This window comes from Entelurus aequoreus, linkage group LG08, assembly GCF_033978785.1.
Source record: "Entelurus aequoreus isolate RoL-2023_Sb linkage group LG08, RoL_Eaeq_v1.1, whole genome shotgun sequence".
NCBI classification, from domain to species: Eukaryota; Metazoa; Chordata; class Actinopteri; order Syngnathiformes; family Syngnathidae; genus Entelurus; species Entelurus aequoreus.
In genome coordinates, this window is record NC_084738.1 from 34,224,564 (window position 1) to 34,243,751 (window position 19,188).

The 19,188-nt window shown below is 39.1% G+C and overlaps 2 protein-coding genes across 3 annotated transcripts in view; one reads left to right on the forward strand and one right to left on the reverse strand.

Moving 5' to 3' along the window:
* hs3st3l (heparan sulfate (glucosamine) 3-O-sulfotransferase 3-like) overlaps positions 1-10,665 on the forward strand; it is a 61,855-nt gene extending 51,190 nt beyond the window's left edge. Inside the window, exons 2-3 of the mRNA XM_062056353.1 lie at positions 2,295-2,524; positions 3,204-10,665. Coding sequence (XP_061912337.1) covers positions 2,295-2,524; positions 3,204-3,592 — 619 coding nt within the window. The 3' untranslated portion in view covers positions 3,593-10,665. The remainder of the gene's footprint in view (positions 1-2,294; positions 2,525-3,203) is intronic.
* A 2,117-nt stretch (positions 10,666-12,782) lies between these two features.
* gsg1l2b (gsg1-like 2b) overlaps positions 12,783-19,188 on the reverse strand; it is a 91,419-nt gene continuing 85,013 nt past the window's right edge. For both annotated transcript variants that reach the window (XM_062056356.1, XM_062056355.1), the window contains one exon: positions 12,783-18,214. In XM_062056356.1, the coding sequence (XP_061912340.1) occupies positions 17,914-18,214 (301 nt within the window). In that variant the 3' untranslated portion in view covers positions 12,783-17,913. The remainder of the gene's footprint in view (positions 18,215-19,188) is intronic.

The following is a 19,188-nucleotide window of genomic DNA, read 5'->3' on the forward strand; positions in this document are numbered from 1 at the left end:
GATAGCACTGTTAATAAGTAACACATTTTTAGTGAGACATTTTGTGCTTTAGAGCCAAGAGGCAAACTTGACATGGTTATACTGCATACAGTATAAACGTAACTTGTATAGAAACAACAGTGTAAAAACAACATAGTGTTCTAACAATAACGTATCGACAGGATCAGTGAGTGTAAGGTACGGATCTATTCGCGCCAGGACCACAAGAATGTCTCACATTCTTTATCCTCAGGCTGTGAGAGCATGCCCCTTTTCTGCCCCTGTCTATCTTCACACCTCCAAAAACGCTGCTGCTGTAACGACATAACACTCCTCAAACATGTGACTGTTTATTAACCCTCCACCCCACCTACTGTCCTGCCTTAAATGCTGTGAAAACTACTGTGATTGTCTGGGTATGCCCCAAAAACGACACAACAATAAAGACTTGATTGAAGTTTGTCAGTGCACACCTAAATTCTTCAGAGAAGGCTTTGGAGAATGTGATGAGGGGCAGAAGAGACCAACTCTTCTGCATCAACTGAACTCATCGTGTTGGGAGAATATGACCGCAAGAAGACCATCTCCACTCTCATACATGGAGGTGGAAACATGGAGCTTTTTTTTTTGCTGTTTCTATGATACGGGTAGAAGAAGACTTCACAGCAATGAAGGAATTTTGGAAGGGGGAACCTCCTGGCTTCAGCCAGAAGACTGAAGATAGGTTTGCCAGCATGACAATGACCAAAAATCAAGGCAACAAAGCAGTGTCTCAGGAAGAAGCACATTAAGATCTCCAAACACGTATATGACTCAATCGAATGCAAGGGAACTATTATCTTTGTCTTTTTTCAGATTTTTTTGTAAATATTCTGTCTCTGTCTGTCAGAAGAAAATGCCATACCAATCGTACCATGAAATTCTGGATTGTTCATGTCTGTGTAAATGGGTGAACCTACAATACCAGCAGGGGATCAAATAATTATTTATCCAACTGTAGTTTGACAGTGGAAGTGATACTTACCCCACTGGCACACCTTCGATTGAGAAAGCAGAGCTTGAGGTCACAAACACGAACATACTGATTAGCTTTGTGACCATGGTACCTGAGGTAATTGAAACTCCTTAGTGATACGGCATGAGGGTGGATGGTATTGACCGAGAACAATGACCTCAAGGTTTTGGATGTTGCAGGACTGTCATGCATGACACATCTGTTAACCATTACGTGGAAGTCAGGAATGGCACCTCTGGATTGGCAGAAAGGAGGACTGCAGAGTATGTTCTGGGTATAGGGTGATACCACCCCACAGCCTTCTTGAAAATGTCTACTCCTGTGTTGTGGAACTGCCGTACACCTTTGCCGGGATACTGGAGGGTACGTGAGGATTTGCCTAACCAGTCCACATGACCTTGTTTCTCATGGTGCACTGTGGATGGTGCTGCAGGAAGACGGGGTTTGGAGTCCACTACTACGGGCCTTCGATCCTTTTATAACTAGGAGAAGAAGCTTGGCTCGCATTACCCGCAATAAGTAGAACCTTTTCACAGTGAACATTGGCCTCCACCATGGCTGCCCTCTGTCACTAGTTCTTTTAATTACGTTTATGGACAGAATTTCAAGACGGAGCCAAGGAATTGAGGTTGTCCAATTTGGTGGGCTTTTTCTATTTGAAGACAAATTCATGGCATTATCAGGCTGTGTCCTTCAGCATTTACTGGGGTGGTTTGCAACCGAGTGTGAAGACTCAGGGATAGGAATAAGTCTGTCCAAATCTGTTTGGGAAGGAAGTCTTGCCTCAGTTCAAGTATTTTTGTCACCAGTGAGGGAACGATAACTTGTGAGATGAACAATCAGATCATTGCAGTCGCTGTTGTGTTGAGAAGAGAGCTGAAGCAAAAGACAAAGGTCTCAATTAACCGACTGATATATGTTCCTACCTTCAACTCTGACCACACGTTCCTACCTTCAATTATAACTACATGCTTTGGTGAGTGATTTGGAGGACAATATTGCAGATTCATGGCTGGGCACCTCAGTTATGGGGTGCAGAGCTTGGCCTTCTGAGAGGGACCTGGATAAGCAATGGACAATGGATATACGGATACGGAAGTTCTTTAGACATTACTTTTCCATCATAATCATCATCCTTTCTTTTATTCTACAGCAGTATCATGAAGCACGTGACATTAACTTGGTGTAAGTTAAAGTTGCTTGGTTCTTTGCCGTTTAAAAGGCCATGCAAACATTAACATTGTTAGCTTTCTTTCCATTTGAAGCTCCTGTACTTTAACAAAGTTTTATGTACTTGCAGGAGTATGATGCCCAAAGCGCTGGATGGCCAGATAGTAATGGAGAAGACGCCTCGCTACTTTGTTACCGTGGAAACCCCTGCACGAGTTCATGCGATGTCACAAGACGTAAAGCTGATTGTGGTTGTGCGGGACCCTGTGACCCGAGCGATATCAGACTACACGCAGATCATCTCAAAGACTCCAGACATCCCTCCTTTCCAGAACCTCGCTTTCAAGAACCGCACAATTGGTCAGCAAAGCAAATTTTAGAGTCTGTTGGGGCTGAATGCAAAAATTCACAAGGGGTTCTCCGAAATAGCGATCATCACCCTTACATGATAAAATGTAAAATTATGCCGGTTTGCAAGCAGTGCCTCTGCTGGTCAGATATAATCTCCGTATTTGATGGAATTTATCAGTTTCTCCCACTTAGTACGCAGTTCACATAGTAACTGGACACTTAGGTACACATGCACAACTTGTAACTATCCAGTACAAAATTGTGTAAAAAACATGCCTTTACAAAGATAATAAAGTCGTATGGTAGGTACTGTTTTTATATTGAATATAGAGCAGGAATTCAATTGTTTATCCTTAAATGCCCTATCGAATTGTACAAATTCTGTCCAGCAACAAGCAGAAGGACAAATGTAGGATGACTAAGAAAAATAATAACCACATTTGTAAATGTCCATATTTAAAAGCTAACTTGAGTTGTAATGTTTGAGAATGCAAAATAATGAATTAGTGTTTGTGTTATTTATAACACTGTAAGACAAATGGTAATTTTTAGATAGTATGGTAATCTTCTTAATACGTATGTGTGTTTAACCCTGTGTTTGTATTTTATTGTATGTATTATAAGGCCTAGAAATCTATTTCTTTTGTGACCATCAATGGCAACTTAGATAACTGTATCTGTGTTTCAGGTCAGATTGATGCTCAGTGGAGCCCTCTATGGATCGGCTTGTACGCCCAGCACCTGGAGCGCTGGCTGACCTGGTTCCCCCGGAGCCAGGTCCATCTAGTAAGTGGGGAAAGGCTCATCTCAGACCCCGCTGGGGAAGTGGGGAAAGTCCAGGACTTTCTGGGCCTCCAGAGGATTATCACAGACAAACACTTCTACTTCAACAAAACTAAAGGCTTCCCGTGTCTGAAGAAGCCAGAGGGGAGCAGTAAACCTCACTGCCTGGGAAAGACTAAAGGGAGGACGCACGCCTCCATTGACCAAGAGTTGATGCAGACATTGAGGGATTTTTACAAGCCGCACAACCAGCGCTTTTATCAGATGGCAGGACAGGATTTCGGATGGCAGTGAGGACATCAAATATGATTGTTACCAGAAACGTCTGTCATTGTTTGAGAGACATCAGTAAAGGACATTGTCAAAAGGACTTGCTGGCCGAAGTAACCAATTGGCTTTTCCACTAGCAAATTAGATACCACAAGGTATTATTTGTAGTGACTGGTTAGCCAACTACTGCTGGTTTAGCACATGGTCATTGTAGCATGAAGATACATGACTAGAAATGACAAACAACTAAGGTCGCTGTCTGTTAACACAGGACGCTTCAGTATGACCCTGCAAAATCACCACTTTGTTGGTTTGCCCAGTTTTTGTGGTTGCCGTAATTCTCTTCTTAAATGGCATACATCTCCTTACATGGAGACACATAGCCACAAGTGACCCACATTCTCCTCTAGCGCCATTTTTTGGTAATGTGCCTGGTTCCAACTGATGCATTCAAGGCGATAAGTAGAGCTGAACCAATACGGAATTTGAAAGGAGGTATCATACTTAGTTGTAACACTTACTGGAAGTCAATAAAATCGTACTGAAATCGATAACTGAAAAACATTTGGTGGGTCAGATGTCACTGATGTTGGATCTGACAGAGGGCCTGATTTATAATCTACAGTCCACCCCAAAGGTTTGGTTGAGATCAATGGTAAATGGTAAATAGGTTATACTTGTGTAGCGCTTTTCTACCTTCAAGGTACTCAAAGCGCTTTGACACTATTTCTACATTCACCCATTCACACACACATTTACACACTGATGGCGGGAGCTGCCATGCAAGGCATTAACCACGACCCATCAGGAGCAAGGGTGAAGTGTCTTGCTCAAGGACACAACAGATGTGACTAGGTTGGTAGAAGCTGGGGATTGAACCAGGTACCCTCAGGTTGCTGGCGCGGCCACTCTCCCAACCGCGCCGCGACGTCCCCAGGGAGATAAGGGCTCGGTTTTGGTTCTTATATACCAATGCCTTCCAACCATGCCTAAACCAGTCATGCGTAACAAAGAAGGGTCTTCCCCAAACCACAAATATGCACAAAAGCTTATGAGCATTTAACTGACCCTGGTAAGATGGGGAAGTAAGAGAGTAATTGATTAAGGAATCAGTCAAGTGTGACGGTTAGTGTTTGGTTCGATCCCTGATGGAGGAACAGTGGGGTCTTTATTTGGTGCTCAGATAAAATAAGGCTAACAAAGAGTGACAGCGCAAGGGATAAGTGCTGCCAAATTACTGGGAAGTTAAATCAAAGTTAAAGGCAAAAAGGAACAACAAAGAATTTGCGGGAGGAAACACAAAACAACACAAAGTATTTACTATAGACAGTGGAAAAAAGTGAATTTCAAAAGCATGGTCCATGACTGCTGCAACTCTCTCAGCGCTATAGGAAGCAGAGTAACGGTGCAGTTATTCTGCTTGTCACCGGAAATCAGGACACCTGGGGAGGAAACGCCAGGCAGAACGTGTGGGAGAAAACGACGCAACAGAAAAAAGCCAGGAAACAGAAATGTGGAATGTTTAACGTGTTTCAATTTTTTTTCTTCTATATTACCATTTGTTTATTTATCGGTTCTTTAAAGACAAAATGGTGCTTGTGGAAACAGCAACACTCAGGGCCTAATCTACTAAAGGTTTGCATGTATTAAAATATGTGCAAACTTGATAGCACATGCAAAGCTGATTTACTAAGCTTGTGCGCAAAGGATTGCGTTTCCTAAAATAACGAGTGCAATTCATTTAGCGTGTTATGAATATGCAGAATATATTCTGATTGTTAGAACTCCCACAATCCTGGGAGGAGTAGATACAAATATGATCATTAAGCCCTTACAATGTGATTTAGCAAAGCTAAAACTGGTCGCTGTTTTACATCTATATTTAGCACTTTTGAAATGTGCCTGCTAACTGGCCCAGTTATGCACAAATGTCTGTTAAGAAAGGAGGCAATCGCGCTGCAAAGACAGACTCTGTTAAAGGGGAACTGTGCTTTTTTGGGGAATTTTGCCTATCGTTCACAATCATTATGAAAGACATGATGACAGATAGATGTTTTTGAATGCATTCTAAATATAAAATAAATTCAATAAATAGTCTGCTTACACTGCAGTCTATAGAGCCCCTAAAAAAATTCCAAACACCTCTATTAATATTTTATATACACGATTTAAGTATATATGTAGTGTAATAACGGACATATTTATAATAACATTTAATATTTACGTATTTTGATCATTTTAAGCATATGCGGCACATTAATTTAAAAAACGCATCACATTTGCATATTTCTTTTCTTCATCACTGATTTCTGCTCACTGCAGACTTTATGAGAGCCAACAAACATGATAAAACATCACTTACTGTACAAGGTCTGCTGTCATTAGGATGCTGACTGCTGGGATGTTCATATTTACATTTTCCTGAGGGAACTCTCCTGAAGGAATCAATAAAGTACTATCTATCCATCTATCTATCTATCTATCTATCTATCTATCTATCTATCTATCTATATGTATTCCCATATAGATGAAGAATGTCTCATAACCTTCAAAAAGAAACGGGGTGGGGTGTGTCGTCCTGTCCATTTTTGGGTACTAAATGGCTGTCAAAGTGTACCAACTTGTCGGAATATATCGTCAGCCATCTACCTTTCAGGTTAGAGGCATGATTTATGATCTATGATAAACTTACAGGGAGCAAGGAAGCGAGGAAGCAGCAGACCACTTGATGATGTAAACATTGGGATAAGCTTGTGATCACGGCGCCGCTATGAGTAGTTTGTCTGCGTTAGCGTTTACAATAACAATATCACTAATACTTGGTTAATATTTAAGTCATGAAAAGTAAATGAAGTATTGTTGGCGCTTTTTGAATGGTTATTTATTGGATTTTATAGGCAGAATAGTGGAGCTCCCTTTGGCACTGCTGTAAGCAGACTTTTATTTACGTTTATTTAATATTTCAAATGCATAAAAAAATAATCAATCTGTCGTCATGTCTTTCAAAATGATTGTGAACGATAGGCAAAATTCCAAAAAAAAAAGTGCAGTTCCCCTTTACAATAATTCTCCATCCTACGTGTGTATCAACATACTTGGTCCGTCACAAATAAAAAATATTAGACGTATCGTCTATTCAGCAATATCCTTTTGTAATTTTATAAATGCTGGATGACTTAAATGGCGGATTAAAACAAATTCAATTGATTTGTTTTGGTATCTCCTGGCGTTTTCTTAAAATGGCGTTTATTCATTACTGAAAAAACTTATTGTAACATGTATTTTTTTGCATCTGGGCGATTCCAGATGCACCATCACAACACCGGAGCGCCCCCTAGAATGCACTTTTGGTGTGCTACAAATAGGTTTTGTTGTCAAGATTGCACTTCCGTATTGCCCAGAAAAGGAGACGCACATTATATTTATGTGCTGCATGTTCAACAACATAACAAAACAGCACAGGTTGGCCATATAATGCCATGAATGTTGAGGGAAATGAGTGTCTCCATGGAGACAGCAGGTAGTACACCCAAAATTTTCATTTACCGAATTTTCCGGACAATAGAGTGCACCATTATATAAGCCGCACCCAATAAAATTTCAGTAGAAAAATATAGGTTTCCATATGTTAGCCGCACCGGGCTATAAGTCACAGATATTAATGTTATAATATGAGTTATTTACACAGAAATATTTTGTAAATGTTTATTTACATACCGTATTTTTTGGACTGTAAGTCGCAGTTTTTTTCATAGTTTGGCCGGGGTTGCGACTTATACTCAGGAGCGACTTATGTGTGAAATTGTTAACACATTACCGTAAAATATTAAATAATATTATTTAGTTAATTCACGTAAGAGACTAGACATATAAGATTTCTTGGGATTTAGCGATTAGGAGTGACAGATTGTTTGGTAAACGTATAGCATGTTCTATATGTTATAGTTCCTTGAATGACTCTTACCATAATATGTTACGTTAACATACCAGGCACGTTCTCAGTTGGTTATTTATGCGTCATATAACGTACACTTATTCAGCCTTTATTTATTTTAAATTGCCTTTCAAATGTCTATTCTTGGTGTTGAGTTTTATCAAATAAATGTCCCCAAAAAATGCGACTTATACTCCAGTGTGACTTATATATGTTTTTTTCCTTCTTTATTATGCATTTTCGGCCGGTGCGACTTATACTCCGGAGCGATTTATACTCCGAAAAATACGGTACCTTAATTGTTTCTAAACTGTGCCTGTAACACAGCAGTGAAATGGATGATCAAACAAAATAGAAGTCATCATAATGGATCCACTCGCTACGGAAGCTAGCTCTCCAATCATTTAAACAGACTCAATAACTCCACAATAATGTTTTGGTGAATTTACTGAAGAATTGGAAGCTGAAACAATACAAAAAAATGTCATCGTAAGTTAATAATACTAACAAAGACGCTAACAACGCTAGCTTGATTACTTAACAATAGCACATACAAATATTCATAAAAATACTATTATTAAACATATGACGGGTCCCTGGGTAATTGGGGCGCAGACAACCAACAGGACAGACTAAGTTCAACAGCCCAGTAAGGCAATTAGTCTAGGAGAAGGATCTCTGATATAAAATACCCTTTCCAACCCGCACCAAGCCAGCGTGGAAGGTGTAGGCTAATAACCAGCATGAAGAGTGCGCCAAGAAGACGGCCCCCAGTCCCCAGCAATTCCAGAGCTCCAGACCAAGATGGCGGTTCGTTAAGGCGAGGAACAGGGGGTGCTAAGATCGTTCACTATGGCAGAAACATGCTGAGGCTTTCGTCCAGCAGTGGACTGACAACGGCTGATGATGATGATGACGGTTTAATAAGTATGAATTTGTTTTAGCTATATTGTAAAACGTACAATCGTTACTTGGAGGGATGAATGAAAAACCACACGAGTAAAAACACTATGGGAGACGAGTAGACGGAAAGACACTTCCGGTTCAAGGCAAGAAACAGAAGGAAATACTGTAGTGAGCGTAGTAAGTGCAGTGAGCGAACTTGTCCAAAAGATGGCACCATAGCACAAACAATAACACACCATTTCAGTGTCTCTGTGGGTGTTTTAAGAAAACTATTTATCAAACACAACACATTACGGCCGTTATCGAAGAAAAATCAGTTTTGTAAGCCGCAGGGTTCAAAGCGTAGGACATACGATAAATAGGGTGGTCTGCACCATGTCTGCACTAGTTGACAATTTTGCATGAAGTCTTAGTATCTCACCCGCATCACACTAATAGTTCACGCAATTTAGTTCTTTGCTCTTAGTAGATCAGGCCCTAAGTTAATGCTCAGCTACTACTACTGGGTTATACAGTAGTAGAATCAAATGATCCAGAAAAACACACATTCATTTCAGTTCAATTCCACCTATTAGTTTCTTCCTCCTCCCTGAGTTAATCAATGCGTCGGCCGTGAGTGACGTTCCCCAAGTATTGTTCCCGAAAAAGGGATGAATCTTTTATGTGGCCAACGGCAGAGAGAATCTTTAAATGAGCTCAGATTTGACTGAGTGGTTTTGTATTCGTCAATAATGAATGTGGCTAAATGGATGTAGGTGTTCGTAAGTGGTGTGTATCACTTGGCCCTTAGCACATGTTGCTGGACTCTACGTGTCTGCCGGGGCCTGGCTCCGCACATTTCAGTCAACCAGAAGGTCAAATGGTGTAACGCGGCGTTCAGAACCACACGGGATCAAGCGTATTTCCAAGTATTTCTCTGGACGGTGGACGCTTTCAGGCTTTGGGAGGCCTGCTTACAGGGTTTTCTTTTTGCATGTATTTGCACTAGTTTGAAAACAAAAATAAAAGTATTTTCAAGCAAAATAAACTGTCCCGTTTCTTTCAACTCTACAAAATACTTGTCATTTGCAGCATTTGGACTAGATAGATAGATAGATAGATAGATAGATAGATAGATAGATAGATAGATAGATAGATAGATAGATAGATAGATAGATAGATAGATAGATAGATAGATAGATAGATAGATAGATAGATAGATAGATAGATAGATAGATAGATAGTACTTTATTGATTCCTTCAGGAGAGTTCCCTCAGGAAAATGTAAAAATTATCATTTTAGCGCAGGGGCCGCATGGAGGAAAATCTGTGCACACTCTAGCCGGACTATTAAAATCATGGCATTAAAACAAAAAAATGAAGACAACTTAAGATTGTTTTCTTTGACTTACTTTGGCCAAAAATAAAACAAACATATTCTGAAAATATTTCAATAAAAATATAGAAAAAACTACCGGCAGCGGTAAAGTTTAGATCAATGAAGGAAAGTAGAAAGTGAATGAATGTTTATAACTGAATAAATTTACATATGCATAAAAATGTGTTTTCTTTTGTATTATTTTTTTTAATGAACTAAGTAACGTTTATGACAACCTTTTTCAAAACACAACATAGAATGTGAGATATAACAGGATAATGCATACATTTATCATTTGGTTTCAAAACGGTTACAAAAAAGTTGGACCCCAAAAATTTACTGTTGGACCCCATTTTTATGACCTGATGGGATCCTTGGGACCCCATTTTGAAAATTCTTAGCACCAACACTGATGAAGTATTGCTGTGTGCGAAACAGCAGCAGGCGGCTGTGGCCTGCGGGCCGGTTCTAATACTAATCAAATATCATCCCAGAAGCCATAGATCCGGCCCGCGGGCCTTGACTTTCGATTAGACCAGGGGTGGGCAATTAATTTTCACCGGGGGCCGCATAAGCAACCCGAGCACTGCTGGAGGGCCACACAACAATATTTCAATTAAATTTTGCTCAATATTATTTTTGATATACCGTAAGATAAATAATAATGATGATAATAATAATAATAATTAATAATAATAATAATTTAATTTAACCTAACTTAACTTTATACAAAAGCAGATTGCTTTTGATGGTCACTTTATCCTGCATTATCCAACATTTTTCCCCGTCAGATTTGGACAACCATCCGTTGTTAAAAATAGTTTTTAATCATATTTATTTTATATTGTTTTTTATATTGGTTTTATATGTAATTGTTTTTTCTTTTTATTCAGTCATTGGTGGAGCTAAGGATACTATTTGAATATTGTTTTTAATATTGTTGTGCAGCACTTTGGAAACATTTTGTTGTTTAAATGTGCTATGTAAATAAAGTGGATTGGATTGTCACACCTGCCAGCTTGTCCCATTTCATTCCTAACATGTCCAAACACGCATTTACCTATGTGAACAAGTCATTACCTGTGGTTGTCTCTTTAATTGACTGCATGGCTGCCAGCTACTCCGTGATTTGAAAGTCTGCAGTTATCCCACGTAAGAAGAAGAGCAGCTGGGCGGTGTCACGTACATCACAGCTCTCATCCAATTAAAGCCAGCGAAAAACAGTCCATGTCTCCGGGCATATCAGCGCAACAAAGTCCAATACGCACTCCTTAATAAACTCTCCGTCAGAAAACGCCTTACTTTTTCTGGCGCTTTTGTGAGAAATGACGAAACTTGTCCTGACGGCTGCATCTCTGGGGGTGTGAAATATGGCAAAAAGTCCTTGTTGGGTTTGCAGTTTTACCATCAACGCATCGGCCTCCCTTGTGCGCTCTTCATCAGACACATTCCGGTATTTTCCCTCGTGTTTCATCGTGTAGTGGCGATTCAAATTATATTCTTTAAACACAGCAAGCTGTGTACCACAAATTAAGCACACGTCATTACCTTTAATTTATGTAAAGAAATACTTGCCAGTCCATGTCTTGTTAAAAACACGGCATTCGTCATCAACTTTTCTTTTTTTAGCGTCTCATCACTTGTCTCTATGCACCTTCACTCACAGGTTCCCCCCGGACATACGCCCATAAATAACACATTTAAAAAAAAAAAGCAGCACAGTTGTATTGCGCGCACGACATAGATGTTTTTTAAACTTTATTTTGTAATTTGTGATTGCGCCGTTCAATTCACTCACAATCGCACACGCGCATATGTCCACACTGAAGTAATACAAATAATGCTTTTCAAAACAAAAGCAGCACCGTTGTATTGCACACTCGACATAGATACTTTTTCAAATGTATTTTGTAATTTATGATTGGCCTCACGCGGGCCGGACAGGGATGCGCAAAGGGCCGGATGCGGCCCGCGGGCCGTAGAATGCCCAGGTCTGGATTAGACCAATAAATGTGAGTCCAAATGGCTGCATAAATGTAACAATGCACAGTGCCTTATTTTGGGTTAATTACAGTGAGTTGCTCTCTTGCATGAATAAAATAATAAACATTAGGAATAATATATAAGGTAAAGAGCACCATTTGCCAATGGGTGTCCACGCAGTCTATGCTTATTATGTGAATATGAAGTAGGAAAAGACAAAGGCTATGAATGCACTGCCATCTGGTGGCCATATTGATAAAAACACCTTAAACTTTTAATTTGTCACAAAAGGCTTACTATTGTACACAAAATGTAACCAAAATGAGACTAAACTTCATTTTTGGAACATTCCGAGTAACTCTGTTCAAGAAACATAATCCTAAGGGCCCATTGAATAAGTACACCACCTTTACAATGGGGATTTTCTCACAAAACATCAGAATTCAGCGAGATAACCTCTTCTTGTAGCTCTGCCATACTTTCACGTGGCTCGGTGCTTGATATCTCATTCTGTTCACACACTTGCTTACTTTATCCTTGGATCAAAAAAGTTTTTACCTGCAATGTTTGGTTTTGGATGGATGGCCGTCAGAAAGAGGTGAGCCCCGCGAATTTAAAAGAAAGTGAATAGGTATGTTTAAACGTAAAAATCAACCCCAGTTGGCCAAAGTGCTGTACAGACATAAGAAATAATTTGCAACAAAAAACAAAACAAAAAATAGTGCCACATAGTGTCACATTTAATGTTATATCCATATACATTTGCCAAAAGGGTAGTTCTCCCGGGAATGCAGAACGGACAACTCCGGACGACAGCGTGATGTAGGAGAGGATTTTAATCTTCTCAAGAAATATTTGGCAGGGCATGAGGTAAACAAACATAAACTATGGCGTGGAACAAACACGAAACTGTAGCGTGAAACAAACAGCATAACCTATGGCATGAAACAAACACGACTTTCATGGATACGGCATGAATCAAACAATGACGCCAGGCCGACTGACTGGCAAAGGCAAACTTAAATAATTCCTCTGATTAGTGCTCAGGAAGCAGGTGAGCGGGTGAGCACTAATCAGAGACAGGTGAACACAATGAGTAACCATGGAAACCAAAACAAACTCACAGGTGCACAAACAAGAACTAGGGAGTCCAAAACTAACAGAAAACACAAAAACATGATCCGGGCCACGGATCATGACAACATTATGTATTATCATAATTGAAATTGTTTACAACACTGTTACCTTTGTAGTTATTTCCCCATATTTCTGCAAAATAACTCAGATATGGTAACACTAGCTAGCAGTAGAGAATATGGAGTGATTTTTTTGGTCCAATACATAGTTAGCCTTAGTCATTATTGACGTGTTTCTTGCCACATTAAGTTGTATAGTTTTATATGAGATTTCCAGTTAATTTCATCATCAATTATTACGTCTAGAAATGGCATTTATTTTACCCTTTCAGTGTCTATTCCGTCTATTTGTATTTGCGTCTGACTTTCTCTTCCACTGTTACCAAATAGCACTATTTTAGTTTAATTGAGATCACAGATAGTCTGTTTTTGTCAAACTATCTTTAATGTGTTAATTTCTTCTGTTATTCCTTGTATTAGCTTCTGTGTGTTCATGGATTCCAATATGAAAGTACATGAAATCGCAGACATGCTAGTGAGATCTCAAATAGTAAACAGTAAAATTAGTATGTCAAAATTTTGCAGGATTTCTTTAGGACTGTCGTGGCCTAAAAAGCCTGAAATCGCAGCATCTTTTTCAGAAATTTGCGGCAAAAGTTGTCATGTTTGGAGACCTACTTTATCAATAACATTGACTCAACTTGTAATTTTATGAATTTGTTATCACTGTTTTAAGTGTTCATTGTAAAATGCACAGTATTTCAAGAAAAAAAGGACAAAACATTACTGTGTTGATGTTTTAGTCGTTTTATACCACACAGACATAAAAGTAGATACTGAATGGCAGTAAAAGAACAAACTCATTGTCACATGTACTGTTTTAATTAATAGTAACTTTTAGTTGTATATTTACAGAATAAAACACCACCAAAGGCTTCCCTATTGTCCCATTTGCTCAATTGATTACAAGTTCCAGACATTCTTAGTGTAGGTTTTACCAACATGCCAGATTGTAGTCAGCTGGAGGCGTGTCTAAATGAAATTGAACAATAGATGTCCAGCTACTTTTTGCATCTTATTACTAAGAAAACAGAAATGCTGATTATCGGTCCTACTACACACCGACATCTATTTAATAATACCACCTTAACATTTGACAACCAAACAATTACACAAGGCGACTCTGTAAAGAATCTGGGTATTATCTTCGACCCAACTCTCTCGTTTGAGTCACACATTAAGAGCCTTAAAAATCATTATTCATGCGTTCGTTACGCCTCGTTTCGATTACTGTAACGTATTATTTTCAGGTCTCCCTATGTCTAGCAATAAAAGATTACAGTTGGTACAAAATGCGGCTGCTAGACTTTTGACAAGAACAAGAAAGTTTGATCATATTACACCTATACTGGCTCACCTGCACTGGCTTCCTGTGCACTTAAGATGTGACTTTAAGGTTGTACTACTTACGTCTAGCTCCATCCTATCTTGCCGATTGTATTGTACCATATGTCCCGGCAAGAAATCTGCGTTCTAAGAACTCCAGATTATTAGTGATTCCCAGAGCCCAAAAAAGTCTGCAGGCTATAGAGCGTTTTCTATTCGGGCTCCAGTACTATGGAATGCCCTCCCGGTAACAGTTAGAAATGCAACCCCGGTAGAAGCATTTAAGTCCCATCTTAAAACTCATTTGTATACTCTAGCCTTTAAATAGACACTCCTTTTAGACCTGTTGATCTGCCGTCTCTCTTTTCTGCTCTGCCTCCCTTTCCTGCGTGAAGAGCTTATCAGGAGGCCACGGATCAGTTTTGACGAATGATGTGCTAGCTGTTCCAAGTCGGGACCCGGGGTGACCACTACTCTTTGCATCAGTTGGTGACGTCTCTGCGCCCCGAAGTGTCGACATGCAAGAGGATCCCCTGCTGGCCCCACTATAGACTGGACTCTCACATTATTAACTCTATCCACTCAGCATCCATTGCACTGGTCCCTTTCCAAGGTTTCTCGTTGTTCCCATTGGGTTGAGTTTTTTCTTGCCCTGATGTGGGATGTCGTTGTGGTTTGTGCAGCCCTTTGAAGCATTTGTGATTAAGGGCTATATAAATAAACTTTGATTGATTGAAAGTGTTTGTCCATCTTAAACATTCATGTGTGTTCCAACACATTTACTCCGTTTGTAAAATGTTGAAAACAATCTTAGTGGCAATTTTTTTTGGTAAAAGAGAGACGATGATAAATATATCAAACTCCAACATCTCTAACATGTAAATGCTGCCTCTTTGCCAGGTCAGCATTGCAAATGAAAATGTGTTCCTAATTGTCTTACCCTGAATAAATTAAGGATAAATAAATTGATAAAATTTCGGACTGTAAGGCGCACTTAAAATCCTTTCATTTTCTCAAAAATCCACAGTGCGTCTTATAATTCGGTGCGCCTAATGTACGTATTAATTTTTGGTTTTGTTTGCCGACCTCAAAGCAATTTTATTTGGTACATGGTGACCGGTAGATGGCAGTCACACACAAGAGCTACATGTGGACTGCAAGATGACACAAGCAAGCCCAAAACTTTGATGTTTCATTGAGAATCCAGAACATTACACACGACACCGTAGTCAGTCATACTGTACTTCAACATACGGGTATTATTACGGTGTGTGTAAAAGGACCCCAAAATGGTACCGATAATAAACATATTAGACTTACAATCTGGCGTTTTGTTTCACAATATTATGCAAAACCAACTTTTCTTACCTATTGGTACTTGCTGATTTGCATTTGGGATCTGCATAAGTCAGAACATTTGTGCGTCCGCTTTTGCAGTCCACGCTGACGCGGTCATCAATAAGCTCCTTCTATTTCTCTAACCTCTTGTTGTGGGACATTCATCCTCCGCTGTTGCCAATTCTAATATCAAGTAGCGTGTACACTTCTAACTTATATCTGTCAGTAGTCTCGCTATGGAATTGCTAAAAACTACCGGTACAACAAAGATGACGAAGAGAAGACGCTGTCGAAGTGGAGTAACGTAAATAAGACCGCCCACAAAACGGTGTATCCTGAAGACACGGCCAGAAAGCGACTTGAAGAGGGTCTGTAAAACATAACCTATGCAACATTTTGACCTACATGTTATGTAGACCACAATGAAGTGTTTTCAATGTAGAAAAAAAATCATAATATAAGACCTTTAATGCGCCTTATAATCTGGTGCGCCTTTTGTATGAAATTAGACCTGCTCTTCGGCAGTGCGCTTTATAATCCGGTGCGCCCTATGGTCCAAAACATACGCTACATGTGAACTAGGAAGTGAGGACACCAGCGTGTTGCTAAATGTTAATATACTACATTACCCATAAAGCTTAGCGCCGTAGACTGAAATTGGAAGTAATTTTGAGCTACGCAAGAGGACGACAGTTGTGCCGTTCGAGCAGTAAAGAGTTGTTTTATTGTTACATGTTGTTATTCCTGCTACATCTAACCAAGAAACAAACGTAAGAGGCGCGTTTGGGGAAAAATTGACGCTGATTGGCCAATATGTGCGCGGAAGTTGTGGGCTTTGGACAAAGTTGCGAGGCCACTCATAATCTGCGGGGATTTGTTGAATTTGTGTGAATTGGCCGCATGAAAAATTCCTAGAAGTACTGATATGTTAGAGTAATAAAAAAAACACACAAAATGTGATCATGTTTGACCCGTGTTCTGTGTCCATATTTGCTCACTATGTGAACCTATGTAAAGTCAAAAAATGTATTTGTTTCATGCTTAATGTCTCATGTCTTCAGTAAGGGAAACATTTGAACAATGCTATCACACAGAAGTAAAGAGACGAAAACTACAATAACCCTATCGGTTACCTATGGAAAACACGTGCCTGACAGATACAGGCAATGTGGATTTGCAGAGCAATACTGCCACCTAGCGGTCTTTTATAGGTATTGCTGTATTATGTACACTAAAAATGTTCATTGTAAATTCACAGCAAATTACCGGCTACTAATTACTTTACTGTCACAGTGAAGTGAATTATATTTATATAGCGCTTTTTCTCTAGTGACTCAAAGCGCTTTACATAGTGAAACCCAATATCTAAGTTACATTTAAACCAGTGTGGGTGGCACTGGGAGCAGGTGGGTAAAGTGTTTTGCCCAAGGACACAACGGCAGTGACTAGGATGGCGGAAGCAGGTATCGAACCTGGAACCCTCAAGTTGCTGGCACGGCCAGTCTACCAACCGAGCTATACCGCCCCCCGTGACACACGTGACATTTACTGTCAAATATCTTTACAGCAATTTACTGTAACTGCACAGCTGTGCTTTTACATTTATTTAGAATAAAGTTCCACTAAATGCTTTAACTTCACAATTTGAATTTCACAGTTTATTATAATAGAAGTACAACTATATGCTGTAACTTCACAATTGTAATTTTATAGCGAATTACTCTCTCGCTTTAACAGCATACCGCCACTTACTCTACAAGATTGTGCAACTTAGTCTTCAGAACCCATTAGTAAACAAATCAGTTTGAATTTACAGTAATTTGTTGTGATATTACAGAGGACTTTGGTTACAGTGACAGTTACACTGTGAAATAACAGTTAGTTGCGGGGAAAAAAAAGGTATCCTAATTTCAGTCATTTGTTGTGATGTTACAGTAAATTACAGTATTTTAAATGTGGTAAAGCTTCACATTGCAGTGTACAATGCTTGTATAGAATTGAACAGCTGATTCCTTTCCTATTGTGTATTTTCAATTTTATGGTTATCATCATAATTTGCCATCAAAGTTACCTTTCTATAGTGACATAAAAAAGCCCAAGAAACGGATTATAATTAATTATAATTAATTATCCTTGAAAATGCTCACTGAACTGAAGTCCCACGACTATTGCGCAAATTTTAAAGCGTTCCACTTTGAAGGTTTCCAAGTACAGCTACACATGCACGTTCTGTTTGGCCAAGAATATTGGTAAATAATAATAAATAAATAAAAATAATTCAAAAGGTGTTGTTTTCAGAGCTCCTCTAGCAGTACTCCTCTCCTTGTGGGTCGGGCAGGTCGTTGAGGTCCAAGAAGATGGAGGTGTTGGAGAGTTTGTGGTCGTTGGACGAGAGGTCCAGCAGCTCCTCTGCAGTACTTGGCACAGAGCTGATATACATGTCCCACATCTGCTCCGGCGCGTCCAACTCCAAGAGCTTCTGCTTGATCTTTAGGTTCTTCTCAATGTTCCTTCGCTTGTGCTTGAACTCCAGGATGGTTTTGGTGTAGCGGTTGATGGTGGTGACGGAGGACGCCATGCACGCCGTGAAAGAACTCCATGCTAATCTAAGGAGAATTTAAACATAACAATACAACTTTATAGACTAGATATTGGTGAGCATGTTTTTGCTTTCTTTTGCAATTTAAAGTGGTTTAAATAATGTAGTTCTAACTTCTGATCAGCCCCAAAAAATACAATTAAGTCGGGTGTTCAAAATGGACCTTGCATAACTCCCTAAGAAGCAGCATAATAAATAGAGAGAATTAATATGATATCCTAATTCTCTAATGTATCATTTAATGAAGCACACTAATTATAATGCTTCCAGATTTTTGCAGAAGGGACCTGACAAATTGAGTACTAATTTGATGTGTCAGAAGTCTTGCTATACCATACCAATCATACAGTATAAATCCGAACTGTTCATATCGTTGTGAAAGGGTTATCTTACAAAGCTAGCAGGGGATCAAATAATTATGTGTAATTATGATGTCATTTATTTTTGTTCAGGAAAAGGATTTGAAGAGTTTTTAAGATTCATAGTTATATTGCTAATCCAATTTACAAAATACCAAAAATCTACGACAAAAGTTATTTGCTATGCACTTTAATGTTCTGTACTCTACTGTACTTTAATGTTTTTAGTAGGGCTGTCGAGTGATTACTTTTTTAAATCAAATTAATCCGGTCTTGAACTGTGACTAATCACAGGTGAATATTCGCTTGCATAAAAAACATTTGCAAAAGAAAATACCCCAATATTTGGATACAGATGCAATCTTGTAGTCAGAATGAGAATGTCATACAGAAACTTTTTTTTTTTTAAATGTTTTACTGAACTGCAAGTCATTGATTTGCTCAAAACTTTGTGACAGTAAGTATAGTAAGAATTAAGTGCACATTTTGAAAGTCTGCAATAATATAACAAACTAGGTACAGATGTACAGTATATTAATAGATAATGTGATAAAGACACTATAAACAACTTTACATAGTGTGCCTATTACATCCCCAGGTAACACCTAACGTTAACGTAACG